The following is a 19,368-nucleotide window of genomic DNA, read 5'->3' on the forward strand; positions in this document are numbered from 1 at the left end:
GGTCCTTCAATTATTCTAGACCTTTTTGCCCCATTCCTTTAATTGGAATATCATCTCATTTATTGATTGCTGTGCTTCTAATGATTTTCAAACCTAAATTTGTTTTGTATGATTTTAAGTTGTTGGCTCAGTATCTTGCAATTTAGATCAATGTTAGGTTCTACACCACTTTTCCATAAGGTATTGTACTATAACTATGTTACTACACTGTAAATGGCCAGAGATCTTTAGGAACATTGATATGTAAAGCAATCTTGGGGTCCAAGTCCACAGCTCAATGTAAGTGGCAACACAAGTGGAAAATGTAGTAAAAAAGGCATACAGCATGCTTGACTCCATTGGTCAGGGCACCAGATATTGGGAACCACTTTGCAGAACACCTATGCTTGGCTTGCACCGAACAACCGCGCCTCCCAGTCACGAACCATTTCAACTCCCCCTCCCACTCCTCAGACAGCATGTCCATCTTGGGCCTCCTACAATGCCACAACGATGCTATCCAAAGGTTGCAGGAACAGCAACTCATATTCCGCTTGGGAACCCTGCAGCCCAATAGCATGAATGTGGACTTCACAAGCTTCAAAATCTCCCCTCCCATGACCGCATCCCAAAACCAGCCCAGCTCATCCCTGCCTCCCCAACCTGTCCTTCCTCCAACCTCAAGCCCCACCCCCATCTCCTACCTACTAACCTCATAGTGCCCCCTCGATCTGTCCGTCCTCCCTGGACTGGCCTACCTCCTCCCTACCTCCCCACCTACACTCACCTTTACTGGCTTCATCCCTGCCTCTTTGACCTGTCTGTCTCCTCTCCACCTATCTTCTCGACTATCCATCTTCTATCCACCTCCCCCTCTCTCCCTATTTATTTCAGAAACACCTTCCTCACCCCATTTCTGAAAAAGGGTCTAGGCCCGAAATGTCAGCCCTCCTGCTCCTCTGATGCTGCTTGGCCTGCTGTGCTCATCGAGCTCTACACCTTGTTATCGCCAAATATAAACGTTGGCTAGTCATGTTGCAACTGACATAGGCCATACGTGGAATACGGTTCCAGTAATCACACTGTAGGAAGCACATGGAGGCTGTTGAGAGGGTGCAGAAGCAGTTTACTGGGATGTTGCCTGGATTGAAGTATATTAGCAATAACATGAGGTTGGACAAACGTAAGATTGTTTTCACTAGAGCATCGGAGGCTGAGGGGGGACCTCAGTGAAGTATAAAAAATTATGAGGAATGAATATCGTTGGTAATCAGTCTCTTTCCCAAGATGAAAATGACAAATATGAGGGGGCATAAGTTTAAGGTGAGAGATAGGAAGTTTAAAGGAGATGAGCAAGTAAAGTTTTTCCATACAGAGGATGATAGGTGCCTGAAATGCACTGCCAGGAGAAGAGGCAGTAGAATATTTCACAGCAAAGTTTAAAAGGCATTTAGACATACACATCAACAGGCAGGGAATAGAGGGATATCAATCATTTGCAGGCAGATGGGATTAGTTTAAAACAGCACCATGGTTGGCACGGACATGGTGGGCCAAAGACCCTAATCTTATGTGGTACTGTTTTATGTTTACCGTCTTATACACTATTATAGGACCCCTCAGAGAAACTTCCATTCAAGGGTGAAGAAAGCAAAGTCGCTCAATAGATTTTTCATAATCTAGACAGCAATATTGTTCGCTAGAATTGTTCCCTCTGTGATCCACTATGGACACGTTCTAAAAAAAAAACAAAATAACACAAATGCTAGACATCTGAAATAAAAAGTCAACAAAAGCAAAGTTGTTGGAAAAGCTCAGCAGGTCTGGCAGCATCTGAGAAAGAAAAAGCAGAGTTAACATTTCAGGTCCAGTGACTCTTCCTCAGAACTGATGTTTTGCAGCATCTTGGAGAGAGAAACAGTCCAATAGGATTCTTCTTTGAAATCAAAGGGAAATAATAAACAATAGGTTTTATGCTGTTGCCAAGGATGAAGGGGCTAGCAGAACAGATGGTGAGAGTGCCCACAGCAAAAGGTAAAGGGTATATCAATGGTAGTATAGATACAGAATAGACAATGAATAGTAGAACAGTAGAAAAATGGTCAGCTTTGCTGAAAGCAAATCCATGCAACTAAGAGGGAGGGGAGTTTGCAATCAAAGTGGAGGAGTGAGTTAATGAACTCAATGCTGAGCCCTGAATACTGTAAAATGTTTTAAGCAGAAAATTAAATGCTGTCCCTCCAGTCTGCATTGGGTTTTGCTGGAAGACTACAGTTGACCTAGAACAGAAACGGTAGTAATGCACACTACATTTAAGCTGCAGTTTGACTGGAGTACTGTGTAGTTTTTATCATGACTTACATTGTATTGTTTTGAGCACAGTTTGATATTCTATCAGCTTTGAAAGATTTTGCTACAATCTCTTATTCCTTTGTTATCTCAACATATAAATGAACATGCAGCATCCATCTTTTCTTCTGACCAGCAGCACTTTAACACATCGACATTTAATTTCATTTGTGGTATTTTCTCTTATTTATATATTTTAGCCAACTATGTAATTTCGGAGTTTCCAGTTTTAATTTTGATATAACATGACCTTACTCATATGATCTTACCTTAGCCTATATGAGATTAAATATTTTGCATTGCTGATTGCAGAAAACAAAATGAAATTGTATTTTCAATAAGTTATATTTTCCAATTAAATATGAAAGCACCGAAAACAAAACTCTGATGACAATAGTAGTTAAGTTGTTCAAAAAGAAAGAAACACAAGACTAATGTCATATTTTCTTATAATTATTAGTCTTCCAAATTAATTACATCATATAATGCCTTAAATCACAACTAATATTGACATTAAGACCGTAAGACATAGGCGCAGAATTAATTCAGAGTCTACTCCACTATTCAATCACATCAGTTTTGTTTCTCTACTCCATTCTCCTTGTCAACTTTGATCCCTTATTGATCAAGAACCTATCAAAACCTGTCTTAAATACACTCCACAGTCTTCAGTGGAAATAAGCTTCATAGATTAACTAATTCTCAGGCTGAAGAAATTTTAGTCTTTGCTATTCATAGAAACATCTTCTCCATGTCCACTCTATTAGGTCTCTCAGTATTCTGTAAGTTTCCACCTGTTCCTCCCTCAGCCTTCTAAACTCGACTGACTACAGACACAGAATCCTCAACCCCTCATGTGGCAATCCCTTCATTCCTGAGATCATTCTCGTCAACATCCCCTGGACACCTCTGTGGCCCATTAAGGGCATACCTCATCAGGTTATCTATTGATTAGATAATATTTAATTTTTGGACATGAGGGATGGATTAGGGTTTGCTTGTATTCTAACCACAAGCAGAAATTTTATCTAGATAGTATTTGCTTAATGATAATAAATTTGGCAGGCATTTAAAAAGTGACCTTTTCTCCCCTTCTTCATTTGCTAACCTTATCAACAATACTGCAAGCAGACAAATATGCAAAATTCATTCAACAATTCTTACAAGAACTAGAGATTCTTACTGATTTATAACCAATGTCAAAATGGTTTCAAAACATACATGGATAGATGGAATTTGCATTTATACAGTGAGAGCCAATATCAAAAAACACAGCATATGCCAAGTCAAGGAAATACTGTACACACTTTTCCTTCTGCTGTTTTTGTATAACCTCATGAAAATTACTTTTTTCTTTAATAAAAAGGCAATGATTGAAACAGGAATCCACAGAATCACTAATTACTGGTTTATTCAGAATATTCTGAATTTATTGGTATCTACAGAATATTTATGCATTCAAGTGATTTTGAAATATATTAGTTTATACAGATAACTAACTGAACAATACCGGTGTGGTCGATCCTGGTGGGATGTAGAATAATGGAACCCCATTCTTGGTGCTCTCTGGGATGGTGTAATGCTCAGGGATAGTGTTGAAGGATTTGAGATGAACCAGCATCTGATCTGTCTGATTAATACTATGGAAGTACATGATACATACATTAGCTATTTTTTTCTCATAACAACAAGAAACAAACATGCCCCTCCCCTTTGTTCTGACAAATACACAACATTTTCAATTTTTGACATGCAAGTCTACATACTTACCTCTGCAGAGTGTTCCAGAACCGCCGAATAACTGTGGTGCGATATGGGCTGGTTATTGGTTTCCTCATAGTGCAGCTAATGTCATGGAGCATATCATAGCTGCCCTCCATTGTTACCTCCACCCAGGTCAAACGTTTGGCTGCATCTAGAGGCCATGATGCTACCACAAGATATTCAATCCTCATGTTGTGTTTCCATAGCAGCATTAGTTTCACTTCCAACTGAGTTCCACCTAAAGTCCAAAAATGAATGAATAGAGGAGTATAAAATCTTAAAAGCCACAAATATGATTGCCTTTCAGGGCTGAAATGACCCAACCACGTGTGCCAGTAAGCAAGAATCAGGCTATAACATCACCCTGCAAATCCAAAAAGATGCTGGTTGATATCAAGGTGATCAAGCATTATTATGGCAACCTGACGTAACATGCGAAATGCGAAGCGAAAAAAAACAATGACACTCAAGCTGTGTGGTCCTTCTACAGCATTGGTCTGCCTTGTTGGTTTTCTACACAGCAGGTAACTTAGTTCACAAGCACTAAAGTACTTAATTGGTTGCGATAGTTTATTTTTAAATTAATGGCTTATGGAATCGCTTTCTCTACTGAAGGGTTTTAAAAAAAATCTAGGTCAGGTAGTGCTTCCACACAGTGACCACCTAAGCCACGTGCAAAGTCAGAAGTCACATGACAGCAGGTTGTAGTCCAATAGGTTTATTTGAAATCACAAGCTTTCGTCAGGTGCATGAGAAAGAAGAGCACACAGACACTGGGGTTTATAGGCAGAGAGATCAAAAGATCATACAACTGGTGTGAATGGAGTGTCAGGAGGTCTTTGTAGGTGATAAAGCATATTAGATGGTGAGTAAAGCATCAACAGCTGATCAACTGAATAACTGAAGGGATGACCTATAATCCAATTAAATGAGGCAGAGGGATAATTACAAAAAATTAAAAATAAGGTGGTGCAGGAGAGAAACTGAATGAATGCCTCCGGCACCACCTCATTTTTAATTTTTTAAAATTATCCCTCTGCCTCATTTAATCGGATTATAGGTCATCCCTTTGCTGGTTATTCAGCTGTTATAACTGTCAGCAGGTTATAGTCCAACAGGTTTATTTGAAATCACAACTTGACAAAGGAGCAGCATTTCGAATGCTTGTGATTTCAAATAAATCTGCCGGACTACAATCTGGTGTCAGGTGACTTCAGGGAATTTGAAAATTGTTACAAAAGCCAACATCAGGTTCTGGACATAAAAACAAGACTGACACTATAGTGTAATACTAAAGCAGTGCTGTTCAGTGGGAGGTGCTGCATACCAGATGAAGCCTTAAACAGACATCAAATCTACCTTGGAGATGGTGAGGAAAGATCTCAATGCAATATTTTGAAGAACAGGGAGTTAGCCCATGTGCTTTGATACATAACTTTCTAATCAATATTACAAAACAGATTGTCTGGTCATTATCATGTTGTTGCTTGCGAGAGCTTAATATGCACAAATTGGCTGCCATATTTCCTACAACAGTGACTACACTCCAAACAGTATTAAATTGATTCTAACGCATTTTGAGAGGTGTAGCAGTCATGAAAACTGACAGAAATGCAAGGCTTCCGATTTGAAACTAAGCTCATCATATTCATGATAAATACTGTCACAGATGTAAAATCTAACTCTTGATATAGTGGTTTGTTAGTAGCACATGGGATGGATTAGATCGGTTTGGGTGATATTATAGAGTGGAACCCCAGTAGATCAGTTGTTGAAATGATCGTGATTTTGTAAATTGTGTCTGTACGGAAGTCTTGTGGCTCAGATAGTAGCAATTTCCAATCATCCATAAATCCACAATGTCCACTAACGACCATAGGCATCTCTGCTCTGTTCAGAGATGAGTGATTATAGCTGGAGAGGTATAATTCTGCAACACACATAGTAAACCAAGAATCTCTCTTTATCCAACTGCCGTACTGGCAGGCCCTGCAGGTTGTTGGCCAATCTCTTTGGCAATGCTGTGAATACTCCTTCCTTGGTTAACAAGTCCAGAATAGAATGAAAGCTTTTGGTTAAGAGGTAGGGGATTTACTATCTGAGCCACAAGACTTCCCTGCGACACAATTTACAAAATCATGATCATTTCAACAACTAATCTACTGCGGTTCCACTCTATAATATCACCCAAACTGATCTAATCCATCCATTGTGCAGTCCCAGGCATATTAACACTTCAAACCATTGCCCTCCCCATTATTACTTCACTAGATTGCTCTGACAATTTAGCAGTATTTGTTTACCTTTAGTGATATTAAGTTCCTTCACTGTGTAGCCCTCACGCAACCGTACTGAGACAACACTAGTCAGGTCTGCATGCACCTCATTCTCAGCATGTTTCTTTCGTCTCATGGCCAGTGCAGGATTACTGCTGGCAGACACCAGGTGCTCATTGAACAGTTTATGTTGGGAAACTAGATTTGCAGAAAAACAAATAATTTAGGAATAGAAAGGCCAGACATCAAATGGCACAAAATAAACAAATTTCTTGTAGATATACTTGCCACAGTAATATTCTGGGTTCATTGACTCTCCAGGTCTCAGGAAGCTGTACAGTAGAAAAGCTTTGTGGTATGCATTCATATTGAGGTTACTTTCTGGGCATGTGGACATGTAGGATCCAAATGTTGCCATTGCTATGAATTTCATTAACTCCAAGTTTGGTACGTAACCAAAGCTGCAATCATACGAATACACACCTCCAACCTATAAAGATCACAATAAGATTTATACAACTACAAAAGCAATTTGGTTTATTAAGTTCAAAGGCATATCAAAATATATGATCACCTGTATAAAAGAACAAGCAATTGTGCCACCACGTAGTTGGTTTAACAATGTTTCACACACTGCAACATCTGGTACACTTGTTACACCATCAGTGATGATTATTATACCTGTAATAGAAATAGGGTCATTCACGCAAACTTTTGAAATAACACTGTAAATAGGTCACATTAAGTTACCATATTCAGCGGAATAGTGAGCTTCTATATTATCCAAGTACTGTGAACTTTTGGTGTCAACTCCTGGATCGCAGTTCACACAACCATCACAATATTTAATATGCTCCAACTGAATCTTCTGAACCTTTATGGGCACAAATTAATCCTGTTGAGGTTTAAAGTAAGCAATTCCTTATTGTCAGAATTTAAAACAAGGATCAGATTGTCTTCGATTTATGACTCTATTATACACAAAGTATTAACCTGCACTGGAGTTGGATGGCAGCAGCTGAAGTGCAAGGATTCCACTGCGGATCATGTTGACGAGTCCCATATCTGGTGTTACCATGGAAAATGTCATCTTGCGTGAGGACTGATCATAGAAGTCAGTAGCATCCCCTTGGGATAAAATGGACCTATCAGACTGTGATACAAGAAACTGAAGATTAGATAGGAAACCAAAATGAGCAACTACCAGTGCAAAATTAAAATTATAACCATTTGTGCACATCTTTACAATCAAGGTTGTGTTGCATTTGTAGCTCACTGGATCAGTTCATTTGAATTTCCTTAGAAGGGAGGTGGCTGGTTAATATGTAGTTTATCCTTTATAGGTCAAAGAATTGGAAGTTTACTTCCTGGGGTGGTGGTGAAGGGAGAGAAAGGAACATCCATGCACCACCATACATGACAGGCTGGAGCACTGAAATATAGGTTTATCACCAGACCAGGCTGTTGCACTCATGCATTACCAGCTGCTTGAGAATTAATAATGTGGCTTTTCTTTTTGACAGGTGTGAGATATTGAATTTTCCTGCATATTCAGGTCAAAAATATTACTGCTTGAATATGCAGCATTTTAGACGGAGCATGATAAAACACATGCTCTCTTTCCAGTTAAAATTTGGCACATATTAGGAAGACATTGTTTCATCTACAATTTCAAACAAGACATATTAACTCATCACATCAGAAGTGCTCTTTACTGAACTAAAAAAAAATGAACTCCATACCTCACACTAGACTCTGAGACAACAGATTGGTAGTAATATCATTTAGGATACTCAGATGACTGAGTTTCTTTCTCCCTCCACTTTTACTTAGATACTGACCTGCATTTTGGGCTTGTAGTACTGTTGAAGAACTTCAGCTACATTGTTTTCAAATGCTCGTAACTGCTGATAGATGTGCTGATGGAAAGTATCCAAGCTGCTTCGATCCAATAAATAGCCTTGAACTAGAACCTATAATACATATATGCAAAGATCAAAAAAGTCACCTACAAGGGTCTCTACCGTAGTTGCACACAAGCACATGTGCATTTGCAGACAGGAGGAAGAATTCTGAAGAATTATAAAATTAAATTAAAGAACAGTGACTAATTTTGCCAAAAACAGAGATTTTTACAGAAGTGCTTTGTTCACAACAGGTTAAGAAATAACCTACACTGTGCTGCATGGCCCATTTCTACCTTTGTCTACTCAATTTTGATATCATGCATTGCCAGTTTATATATAGCACACATTTGAACCAATGAGCCTAAAATCAAATAATAATTTAACTTTGCCAGCTGAATATTGCATATTTACTCTAACCTCGGGCTGATACATTTCATTTAGTACAAAAACTAATTCATTGAGCATCATCTAGAAATTAAATTTTCTCAATTTTTGACATGTAGCTTCAGCACTCAAATAATTTTACTTGATACTATTACAACAAATGGAGAAAAATTGCCATTTGTTCACTTCCATGCAATTTGAACTCGGATTCTAGAAGGAAAAGATGTGTCCTGCCGTTTCACCGAACAACCAAAAGTACATGATTCAAACTCAAATCTCTCTCACTTATCAGGCTCTCTGTTCTCCTGAGTCAAGTTTTATCTAGTCTGTCAAAATAGCAGTCAAAATTGCCGGTATTGAGAGTGTAGCCAACACAAGATTCTTCCACTTGTAGAAAGAAGGAATGATAGCAAGAGAAAGAATGAACCAAAAAAAAATTATGTAGTCTTGGATTGTCAGAAAAAATAGCCATATTAAGCTGCATGAAACGGAAATAAAGATCTTTCTACATATACAAGCTTGGCACAGTACCAGCTCACTTAAAATACACTTCTGTTTATTTGTCAATGAATTAAGTAAATTTTAACTTTTCAAATAAAAGCAGACACAGTAACTTCTTTGGCAGTGACAGCGGAGGGGAGTTGGCAGTAATCAAATCCAATGACTGCTTTGTATTTTCATTAAACAAAATATTGGCTATGAAATTATTATCAATAGCATGAGGCAGAGAAATTGTTAAAGATAACCAAGTACTTACCTGGTGAGACTGAAGTCCGATGATAGAAGAATAAGCAAGAATGGTAACGTAGATCTCTGGCTGAAATACTATATCCGTACCCGGGACTTTAAATGGTCGCAATAATTCCAGTAAGCACTTCGAGAGCGCATGAAACACTTCATCAAAAATCAGCTCTCCGGTAGAATCATCCTGTGAAACATTTACAATCAGTTCACTGAATAAATAATAAACATGCAATTAGAAAAGAGGGATACTCCTATTTTTTTCAAAATCTAGCTTCAAAGTGGGACTGCACTTCCTACAAGCAATAAAACAGTGAGATAGGCTGAAGATAAAAGCAGAATGTGCACTCATATTGCAGCTTTCACCTGCTCAGCACCTGCCAAAGTGCTTCAGAACAAACAGAATTCTTTTTCAAATATTTTCACTCGTGTTCTATAGGCAAAAACGACAACTAACCTAGGCACTTCAAGATTCCTTAAAGGGCAACCGAGACAAGCAATCCAATCATTTATTTTTGCTGAAGTAAATGTGCACCATGATACTGCTTGAATATTCACACTTCCACGATATTCCAAGATTATTTCCATTTTCACTGAACAGACAGCCCTCGGCTTAATTTGTCATCTGAAAGATGGCAATTTGACATTGGAGCATTCCTTTATTACTTGAACAGAATTTCTTTTATTCATTTGTGGGATGTGGTCATCATTGGCTGGACAGCATTTATTGCCCGTCTCTAGTTGCCCCTTAAAGGGTGGTGGTGAGCTATCTTCTTGAGCTGCTGCTGTCCACCTACTGTGGGTTGACCCACAATTCCATTAGGGAGGGAATTCCAGGATTTTGACCCAACAACAGTCAAGGAACGGCAATATATTTCCATGATGCGGAGGTACCGGTGTTGGACTGGGGTGAACAAGGTCAAAAGTCACACAACATCAGGTTATAGTCAAACAGGTTTATTTAAAGACACAAGCATTTGGAGTCTAGCTCCTTCTTCAGGTGTCAGTGAAAGAGGAGGCATCAGACACAAAATTTAGATCAAAGGTCCCTAGAACTTATGTGAATGTATTTACCAAACCTAAGATGGCTGTTAAATCTTTAATCAGTTAGAAAGGAATAAATATGCAAACCCCAGAATTTCTTTCAAGTCACTGCCACAAGATAAATAAAGGTTTTATCAGTATACTAGAGGTGAGATCTCAGGTCAGACAATGTATTTTAGGAGTGAGGCCTTGTTTAGATCAGGCTGCATATTAACTTAGGAGTCAGACTGGTTTTATTTCCAAAGCAGAAATTTGTAAAATGCCCCATTAACTGATTGTGTCTACAAATTGTGTGTTTTTGAACAAAATAGAATGTACCTACAATTACTAATCTGCAAATGTAAATTCACCCCATAGATTTGAGAGTGTGGGTACACGCGGCGCGCGTGTGTCTGTCTGTTTGGGAGGGAAAGGGGGAGGAGAGAGAGTGAGTGAGTGCATGTATGTGTGTGTGCATGCACACGTGTGTGTGTGCGCATGAGAGTGTGGGTACTAGACAGAGCATATGGGAGTTATTTCAGGGCAATGACTTGAAAGAAGTTCCGGGGTTTGCATATTAATACTTTCTAACAGATTAAAGGTCTAACAGTCATCTTAGGTTTGTTCAATACGTTTGTATCAGTTCTATGACTCTTTTATCTTTTGCTTATAAAGTCTCTGTCTGATGCCACATCCCTCACTGACACCTGAAGGAGGAGAGAGGCTCCAAAAGCCTGTGTTCAAATAAGCCTGTTAGACTATAGCTTGGTGTCGTGTGATTTTTGACCTTGATATATTTCCAAGTCAGGACGGTGAGTGCCTCGGAGACAAACTTGAAGGTGGTGATGTTCACATATACCTGCTACTACTGAGCATCAGTGGTGGAGGGAGTGAATGCTTGTGGATGAAGTGCCAATCAAGCGGGCTGCTTTGTCATGGATGATGTCAAGCTTCTTGACTGTTGTTGGGATTGCAATCATCCAGGCAAGTAGGAAGTATTCCATCACACTCCTCACTTGTGCCTTGTAGATGGCAGACAGGCCTTGGGGAGTCAGGTAATGAGTTACTCCCCACAGCATTCCTAGCTTCTGGCCTGCTCTTGTAGCCAGTATTTGTGGGGTGAGTCCATTTGAGTTTCTGGTCAAAGACAACCCCCAGGACATTGGTAATGGGGGATTCAGTGACAGTAACACCGTTGAATGCCAAGGGGGCAGTGGTTAGATTCACTTTTATTGGTGATAGTCATAGCCTGATATTTGTGTGGTGCCAGTGTTACTTGTCCACCTTAAGCCCACTTAGACTCTAACGTTCTGACTGATCAGATGACATTTAATCCAACCATAAACAAGCTCACAGGATGACACCACAGTTCAATACAAGTCCACTGTACATACTTGTTTTTTGGAGATGGGTATCTTCAATCTCAGCTCTTTCCCTTTCACTCATAGAATTTTCTTCAATCAAATTATTCTCTGTTGACAATCCAACTTTCTCAATAGTTCACTAAATTTTATCTTTCTTATATTTTTGATATTACTAAGAGGTTTAGTGTCTTTTTAGTTTGGCAGGGGGCAAGTGAAACTTTTGCAAAAATCATATTTTTAACATTTTAACAACAGCTTGGTCATTTTAACTGGTCCTTTTCAATGTCTTTGATACTCTACTATGATGATAACAAGAGTCGGAAAAATAGACTGTGGATAATACTATCCATTAGAAGACCAGTTTGTTTTTATAAAGCCATATCGGAAGGATTTACAAGCAAAGTGTATGCTCTCCCCAGCAAAAATTGCACTTATATGAGCACCATGTTAAGAAATAAATTTGATACTGAACGACACACAGCAAAATTAGAACAAATTACCCAAAGATTTTGTTCGAGGTTCTACAGACTCTGGCTAAAACTTGGAAAATACTAGGCAATCAATCATAGAAATCTATATGTCACAAGCTGAAACTAATACCACGAGCCAGAGTAGAGCTACCAAGCCAAAAATCATCCCGACCTGTTTCTTTGTACTCAACAAATGACAATCCCGAGAGCCTGCAAGGCCCATTCTTGATATTTTTAATCCAATTGCATTTCAGAAGCCATCATTAATTTTATTCCTCACCTCAAAAAAATGTCAGGAGATTTACGTACTATACTCAGCTACCCTGCAATGTGGAAAATACCGACGTATGCCCTGTGCACAAAGCAGGATAAATCCAACCCAGTCAATTATCATCCCATCTTAATCATCAGACAAGTGATTGAAAGGGTCATAAACGGTGCCATCAAGTGCCACTTACTCAGCAAATCACATTCACTAATGCTAAGTTTGGGTTTCACTAGACCCGCTCGGTTCCTGATCTCGTTAAAGGTTTGGTCCGAATATAGCCAAAAGAGCTGAACACCAGATGTCCGGCATCAAGGAGCCTGAACAAAACTGGATTCAACAGGAATTAGAGAAAACAATCCACCGGTCAGAATCAAACATAAGACAAGGGAAGATGGCTGTGTGGTTGCCTCAGGTGTGTCAACTCAGTCCCAAGATATTGCTGCAGGATTTCCTCAGGGTAGATATGTTCTGATCAACTTGCACAGAGAGGGTAATTTCCCACATCTGTTGCAGGTGGACTTGAACCCATGTCTCCTGGCCCACAGTTAGAGACACTATCACTGTGCTACAAGACTCTACTTCCCTAGGGTGGTGTCCTTGGCCCAACCACTTACAGCTCCTTCATCAATGACTTTCCCTCCACATTTGCTAATGACTGCATCATATTCAGTACAATTCACAGCTCCACAGATACAAATGCAGTTTAAGACCTGGACATCATTCAGCTTTGGGTGATAAGCAATACTTACCCTAACATTTTTTCACAGTCATAGAACCATTCATTACAGAGGTGGCCCTTCAGCCCATCAATGCCAAAAATAACTAATACATACACTAGTCTCATTTGCCGCATTAGGCCCATAGCTTTTAATGATATGGCACTTACAGTGCTCAACCAAGTACTTTTAAAGGCTGTCCGGATTCCATCTCAGCTCACCTCCCAGTCAGTGCATTCCAGACCCCCACCATATTCTGTCTGAAAAAGTTTTTCCCCAAATCCCCTCTAAATCTCCTTTAATTTTTAAAATTGTGCCTCCTTGTTCCTGGCCCTTTTACAAAGGGGAACAGCTGCTTTCTCTTCAATCTGTCTACATCCCCCCGATAATTTTATACACCTCCATTAAGTCCACCTTCAACCTTCTCCACCCCAAAGAAAACAACCCGAGCTAATGGAGACTCTCTTCAGAACTGAAATGCTCCCCGTTAGGCAACATACTGATGAATCTCCTTTGCACCCACTCCAGTGCAATCACATCCTTCCTGTACTGTGGTGACTTGAACTACACACAGTACTCCTGCTGTGAGCGAATCAAAGTTCGGCAACCTCCAACATGACCTCCTTGCACGTATAATCTGTGCCATGACTAATAAAGACAAGTGTCCTCTTTGTCTTAATTACTCTATTAAGCTGTCCTGTCACCCTCAGGGATCTGTGGACAAGCACACACATTCCTCTGTTTCTCTGAGCTTCCTAGTGTCTTGTCATTTTTTGAGTATTTCTCTTGTTTTGCACCTTCTTCCAAAGTGCACCTCCTCACATTTAACACAATTAAATTCCATCTGTCACTGATCTGCTCATCTGACCAATCCATCTATATCCTACTATAATTTAATATATTTCTATCACTGTCAACCACTAGGTCAATTTTTTTGTCATCCACAATCTTACTTATCATCCCTCACAACATTCTCATCTACATCATTTATGAATGTCATAAACAATAAGCAACCCAGAGACAGCAATAACTGCAGATGCTGGAGTCAGAGACAACAGTGCAGAGCTGGAAGAACACAGCAGGCCAGGCAGCATCAGAGAAGTAGGAAAGTTGACATTTCAGGTCAGGATTTCTTCAGAAATGGGTGTGGATCTTGCGCAGAATGAAAAACAGAAGCGGTCCTTTGCTGGTCTGGGAGAAGGAGGCACTGAGCTGGGGTAAGGTCGATTGTAGTATCAGAAGATGCCAGCATATTGCTGAAAACCATTTTTGGAGGATCTGGATGACATGTACGTAGAGGTTATTACAGTCAGGACCAAATTGGGATGGCCTGAATGTAGACTGGAGTCTACTGGGGATGGCCTGGTTCCATAGGCAGGTACTGAGAAAGGAGATGTAGCTGGAGTACCGGGTTTGCTCGAGTGTGTGGTCAAAGAGTTTCGGGGCAGAGGAGATTACCAGAGGGTTGCAACGGGAGAGAGATCCACTGAGGTCTTTACAGAGGGAGCAGGACACCTTCTTTAAGGTGGGCATCCTAATTCGTTGTGGGGTTATATCTCACTCAGAGATAATAAAGAACTGCAGATTCTGGAGTCAGAGATAACATTGTAGAGCTAGAAGAACACAGCAGACCAGGCAGCATCAGAGGAGCAGGAAAGTTGACATTTCATGTTCTTCCAGCTCCACACTGTTATCAATAAGCAATCCAGCATTGATCTCTGTGGCATGTCATTACACACCAGGCTCATCCCTTGTAGGACTATCTACATGTTGACATGAAATGGACACTTTTTAAGGCATCTACCACCTCCAGACCCTTGATACTATGACAATCTCAACTAATATTGGGGCAACTGAAATCCTCTATTACCCTATTATTTTTACATGCCTTACCGAGCTAACTACATATCTAGTTCTCAATTGCCCACTGATTATTTGGGTGCTTCTAATATACTGATACTGAGTCCTCCCTTTTTTATTTCTAACTCACTGGCACGTTTACTGGTGTGTATGAAGCCTCTCAACAGTTGTGCGGTGCACAGCTTTATATATGACAAGTAACATTCACACTACACAAACGCCAAGCAATGACTGTCTCTAACAAGAGAGAATCTAACAATCCTTCCTTGACATTAAATGGCATTACCATCGCTGTATCCCCCGCTGTCAACATTCAAGGGAGTCATAACTGATCAAAAACTGAACAGTAATAGTTACATAAATAACATGGCTATAACAGCAGGTCAGAGGCTGCAACTTCTGAGAGAAGTAACTCACCCTGTCTCCCCAATATCTGTCCATCATCTACACACACACGTCAGGAATATGACAGAACACTCCCTACTTGTCTGCACAGGTGCAGTTCCAACTATACTCAAGAAGCATGACACCATCCAGGACTAAACAGCCCAAGTGATTGGCAATTTAACCAACACCATGAAACACTGTGGCTGCACTGTTCACTGTTTACAACTCACACAGGGTCCTTAGAAAATACCTTCCAAACTCTTGATCTCCACTTCCTAGAAGAGCAAGGGTAACAGATACATGGAAATTCAAACGCCTGCAAGTTCCTCTTTAAGCCATTAACATCCTGACAACAAACCATGTCGCCATTCCGACAAGATCACTCAATTAAAATCCACTGACGTCACATGGGCTGCAGTGGTTCAAGAAGGCGGCATACCACCACCTTCTCAAGGGCAATTAGAGATGGGAAATAAACGCTGTTCATCCTGTACACCAGCATCTCTTCAAATAAAATATTTTAAAATATGCATACATGTAATTAAAGAAAACTTTTTGTCAAAGCTGATGAAATTCAAAATATTTATTGAGATGTTCACTTTCGATAGCTTCAAATTTAATCACAGTATCCCCACTGTGCGGACAGAGTCCATTCAACCCATCGAATCTGCACTGACCCTTGGTACTGCATCTTTTCAAGACCCAGCCATCCACCTGATCCCCATAACCCTGCTTTTACCATGGCTAGTCCACCTAGCCTGCACATCTGTAGACACTATGGAACACTTGAACATAGCCAATCCACCTAAACTGCACATCTTTGGACTGTGGGAGGAAACCAAATCAACCAGCAGAAACCCAAGCAGACACAGGGTGAACATGCAAGCCCCATGCAGACAGGCACTTAAGGCTGGAATCAAACCCTGGTCCCTGGTGTTGTGAGACAGTAGGGGTAACCACTGAGCCACCGTGCCACCTCTCTCTCTTCCCACCAAATGCAACAATTACTCACCACAATCCCTGTAGATGGACTGAGATCCAGCTCAATAACAAAGCGGTATCGCTGAGCAAGGAAGGTAATAGTGGTTGAGGGTACCAGTTGGTACGTTTGATCAGCAACTGGTTCATCTGGTTGCCAGCCTTTTGGTAGGACACTGAGAACATCCAATTCATTGTTGGAGTTGCTCTGTAAGAGAGAAAGGATAATTGTGAGATGCATCACAATGGCATATGTTACAACTATTATAAAGCAAAAAGGAATAAAAGGACTTCAATTACTGAATAAATGAAAGATGCTGAGATTGTTCCCCTTAGAGATTAATAAGAAATTTGATAGAAATGTCTGAAAAAGCTTACAGATAGGTTCACTCCAACACTGCCAGGATCTATGTCCACTGGCAGAAGGACAAAAATAAAACACCACCAATTTGGGTTGATTAGCAAAATCAATGTGAGGAAAAAACTTCTACGCAGGGAGTGGTTACAATTTCAAATGCACTTCCTCAGAATATGGAGGAGGCAGGTTCAAAAGGGAACTGGATCAACAGCTGAAGGGGGAAAAAAATTACAGATTTTCTCAGAATCACTAGGGCTTCCCATCATTGCATGATCAATCCACAATCTTGGGTAATATCAGGAGATTTTGCATGTTGGCTCAGTGGCTACCAGCACTCTATTATGTCAAACTGAGCCATGCAGACCAAGAAGGTCCCAATTTCAATTCACAAATATTATATTTTTTTCACTTCAGTTGGACGCTGTGTCCTTTGTTTGAGTCGGTGGTGGGGGAGGGCGGAAAAAATTAATGAGTTCACATTCTCAGTCATTTCAGAAAACAACAGGGCAATTACATTAGTGTAATTATCTATTCTAACATGTCCTGAAAATACTTGTGTTACAAATAGATATTTTAAACTAAGAACATGACCATCTAATTTTCTCCCAATGTACTGAGATTGCAATTTACTTTTCATGCAAAGATTAATACACCATATTAGGTTCCCACTACTTCATCCATGTTCTCACAAAGAGGTCACAGAACAATTCAAGGCACCGTTTCACTCACAAGCTCTGACGTGGACATCGGTCGAATGCTTTGATTCAGTCTGTTGAGAAACCAAGCTAATCTTACATTGCGGGAAATCCGATATTCCTTCTTCATAAGCAAGAAAACCTGTCCTGCTTCTTCCACCTGTCAAAACAAAAGTATGTGACTTGGAACTAGAACTTTAGGTCACCAGAAGCTCTACTAGTATACAAGATCACACATTAATAAGACTATAAATACTTGGATGATTTTGCATCAATGAGATTTGAGTGATTTTCTTTCTGCTCCTTAGTTTGCTTTCTTTCTTTGGTCCTTCGATTAACTTCTCATAAAATTAAGCAACTAAGGCACTCAATGGAAGTCCATTTTACACTTCATCAGCAAGAAAAAGGTTATTAAATCAAATATAGCATTTCTAATTGGAAGTAGATACCTTCCTATGTCTCTCTTTACTTCTTGCAAACATAGAAAATAGGTGGAGTAAGCATTCTTTCCTTCAAGCTTGCACCACCATTCAATATGATCATAGATGATCATGAAAAGTTCATGTTAAACCCAAAAGAGAATTTACTACTTCTATTTTTTTTCCCCTGATATTCAGAACCAGACATTTTTCAGTAGCCAAACACAACCATTTTGTGAAACATCACAATCTCCCAGCAGGCAAAGAAATATTTAAAAGCATCAGAGTTGTTATCCTGCAAGTCTGATGTGACATAAAGCCAACTATATTAGTTACAGGAAACATCTTGTCACAGGACATGATCTGATCGTTGCACTGGAGCTCCAACTAAACACACCCTTTGATATCACCAAAAGAAATTTCCAAACATACAACGCATACTCACCAGGTATATTTCCTCAAAATTCCACAGGTTCCAATGGCTATATTTTTGTCAGTCATTTTTTTATACTATTGCTCCAAAAATTAGCTCCTACATTTGCTGTGGTTTGATATTGCTTTTTTATCATCTACATACCAGCTTTAGTTAATTTTATCCAAATATACTAGTTTTCTGATATGATATGAGTGCTTATCTGCACAATTAGCAAAATTTGAGGACCTTATAAACAAGACTTAAAGCGCATAGACCCAGACAACATGTGTCAAGATTCCATGGTGTGAGGCAAGCAGATGTCTTCTGCTTGCCCAGGAAGCATTTCATATTTTGACTGTTAACAACAAGTAGCACAGGCAGCGTATAAAAGCCCCTACAAGACACTGTGGTTTGTTGATTCACAGGATGTCGGCATCACTGGCCACCCCAGCATGTGTCTGTCGTCCATCACTGAGGATGCAAATTCTAGCCACGCTGGAGACAGTGGGAAATAATTTATCTCAGGAGTCCTCTCCAAAGTTGGGTCAGCTGATGAAACTCGGAGTTCACTGATGACACAGCAACCTCCTCCAGAACAAACACGGGAGCTGTCATTGCTGTTCTGACAGTCCCAAACGCGTATTTATTCATGTGCAGCTCACTGGGTTTTTAACTCTCCGACACGAGAAGAAAAAAAACAATCAGACGGAGAGCCGTAAATCCTATGCTAGCAAAGTTTAAGGAGCTGCGTGCAGAAGGCAGGGTCGCACGGACCTTACTGTACATGTCCCGTGCCCTCCACGGGGCCGCCCCTCACTGTTTGCTGACACCGCACCCCAACCTGGGCCCTTCCCTTTACCTCGGAGTCTCTCTCTCCCCCAGACATGCTCGATGGCCGCTCTCATGCCCACCGGCCGGCCGGCCTTCCGCCCCGCCGCCTATCGATTAGAATCGCAGCACTCTGCCGCTCCCGGTTCATCTCCCGGCACACCGCCCCCCTCCCCCAATCAACCTA

At 40.3% G+C, this 19,368-nt stretch overlaps 1 protein-coding gene across 12 annotated transcripts in view; it reads right to left on the reverse strand.

The window, feature by feature from the left end:
- szt2 (SZT2 subunit of KICSTOR complex) overlaps positions 1–19,346 on the reverse strand; it is a 238,193-nt gene extending 218,847 nt beyond the window's left edge. For 11 of the 12 annotated variants that reach the window (XM_048538804.2, XM_048538813.2, XM_048538805.2 and 8 more), the window contains exons 1-11: positions 19,213–19,346; positions 17,554–17,679; positions 16,501–16,674; positions 9,417–9,587; positions 8,210–8,341; positions 7,362–7,521; positions 6,943–7,049; positions 6,657–6,858; positions 6,396–6,566; positions 4,099–4,330; positions 3,839–3,968 (exon numbers count right to left, since the gene is read on the reverse strand). In XM_048538804.2, the coding sequence (XP_048394761.2) occupies positions 3,839–3,968; positions 4,099–4,330; positions 6,396–6,566; positions 6,657–6,858; positions 6,943–7,049; positions 7,362–7,521; positions 8,210–8,341; positions 9,417–9,587; positions 16,501–16,674; positions 17,554–17,679; positions 19,213–19,239 (1,632 nt within the window). In that variant the 5' untranslated portion in view covers positions 19,240–19,346. Of the gene's footprint in view, positions 1–3,838; positions 3,969–4,098; positions 4,331–6,395; positions 6,567–6,656; positions 6,859–6,942; positions 7,050–7,361; positions 7,522–8,209; positions 8,342–9,416; positions 9,588–16,500; positions 16,675–17,553; positions 17,680–18,383; positions 18,632–19,212 lie in introns of those variants that run through there. The other variant, XM_048538810.2, reaches the window with a different exon arrangement.
- Between the last annotated feature and the right edge of the window lie 22 nt (positions 19,347–19,368).

Source organism: Stegostoma tigrinum, chromosome 8, assembly GCF_030684315.1.
Source record: "Stegostoma tigrinum isolate sSteTig4 chromosome 8, sSteTig4.hap1, whole genome shotgun sequence".
NCBI lineage: Eukaryota > Metazoa > Chordata > Chondrichthyes > Orectolobiformes > Stegostomatidae > Stegostoma > Stegostoma tigrinum.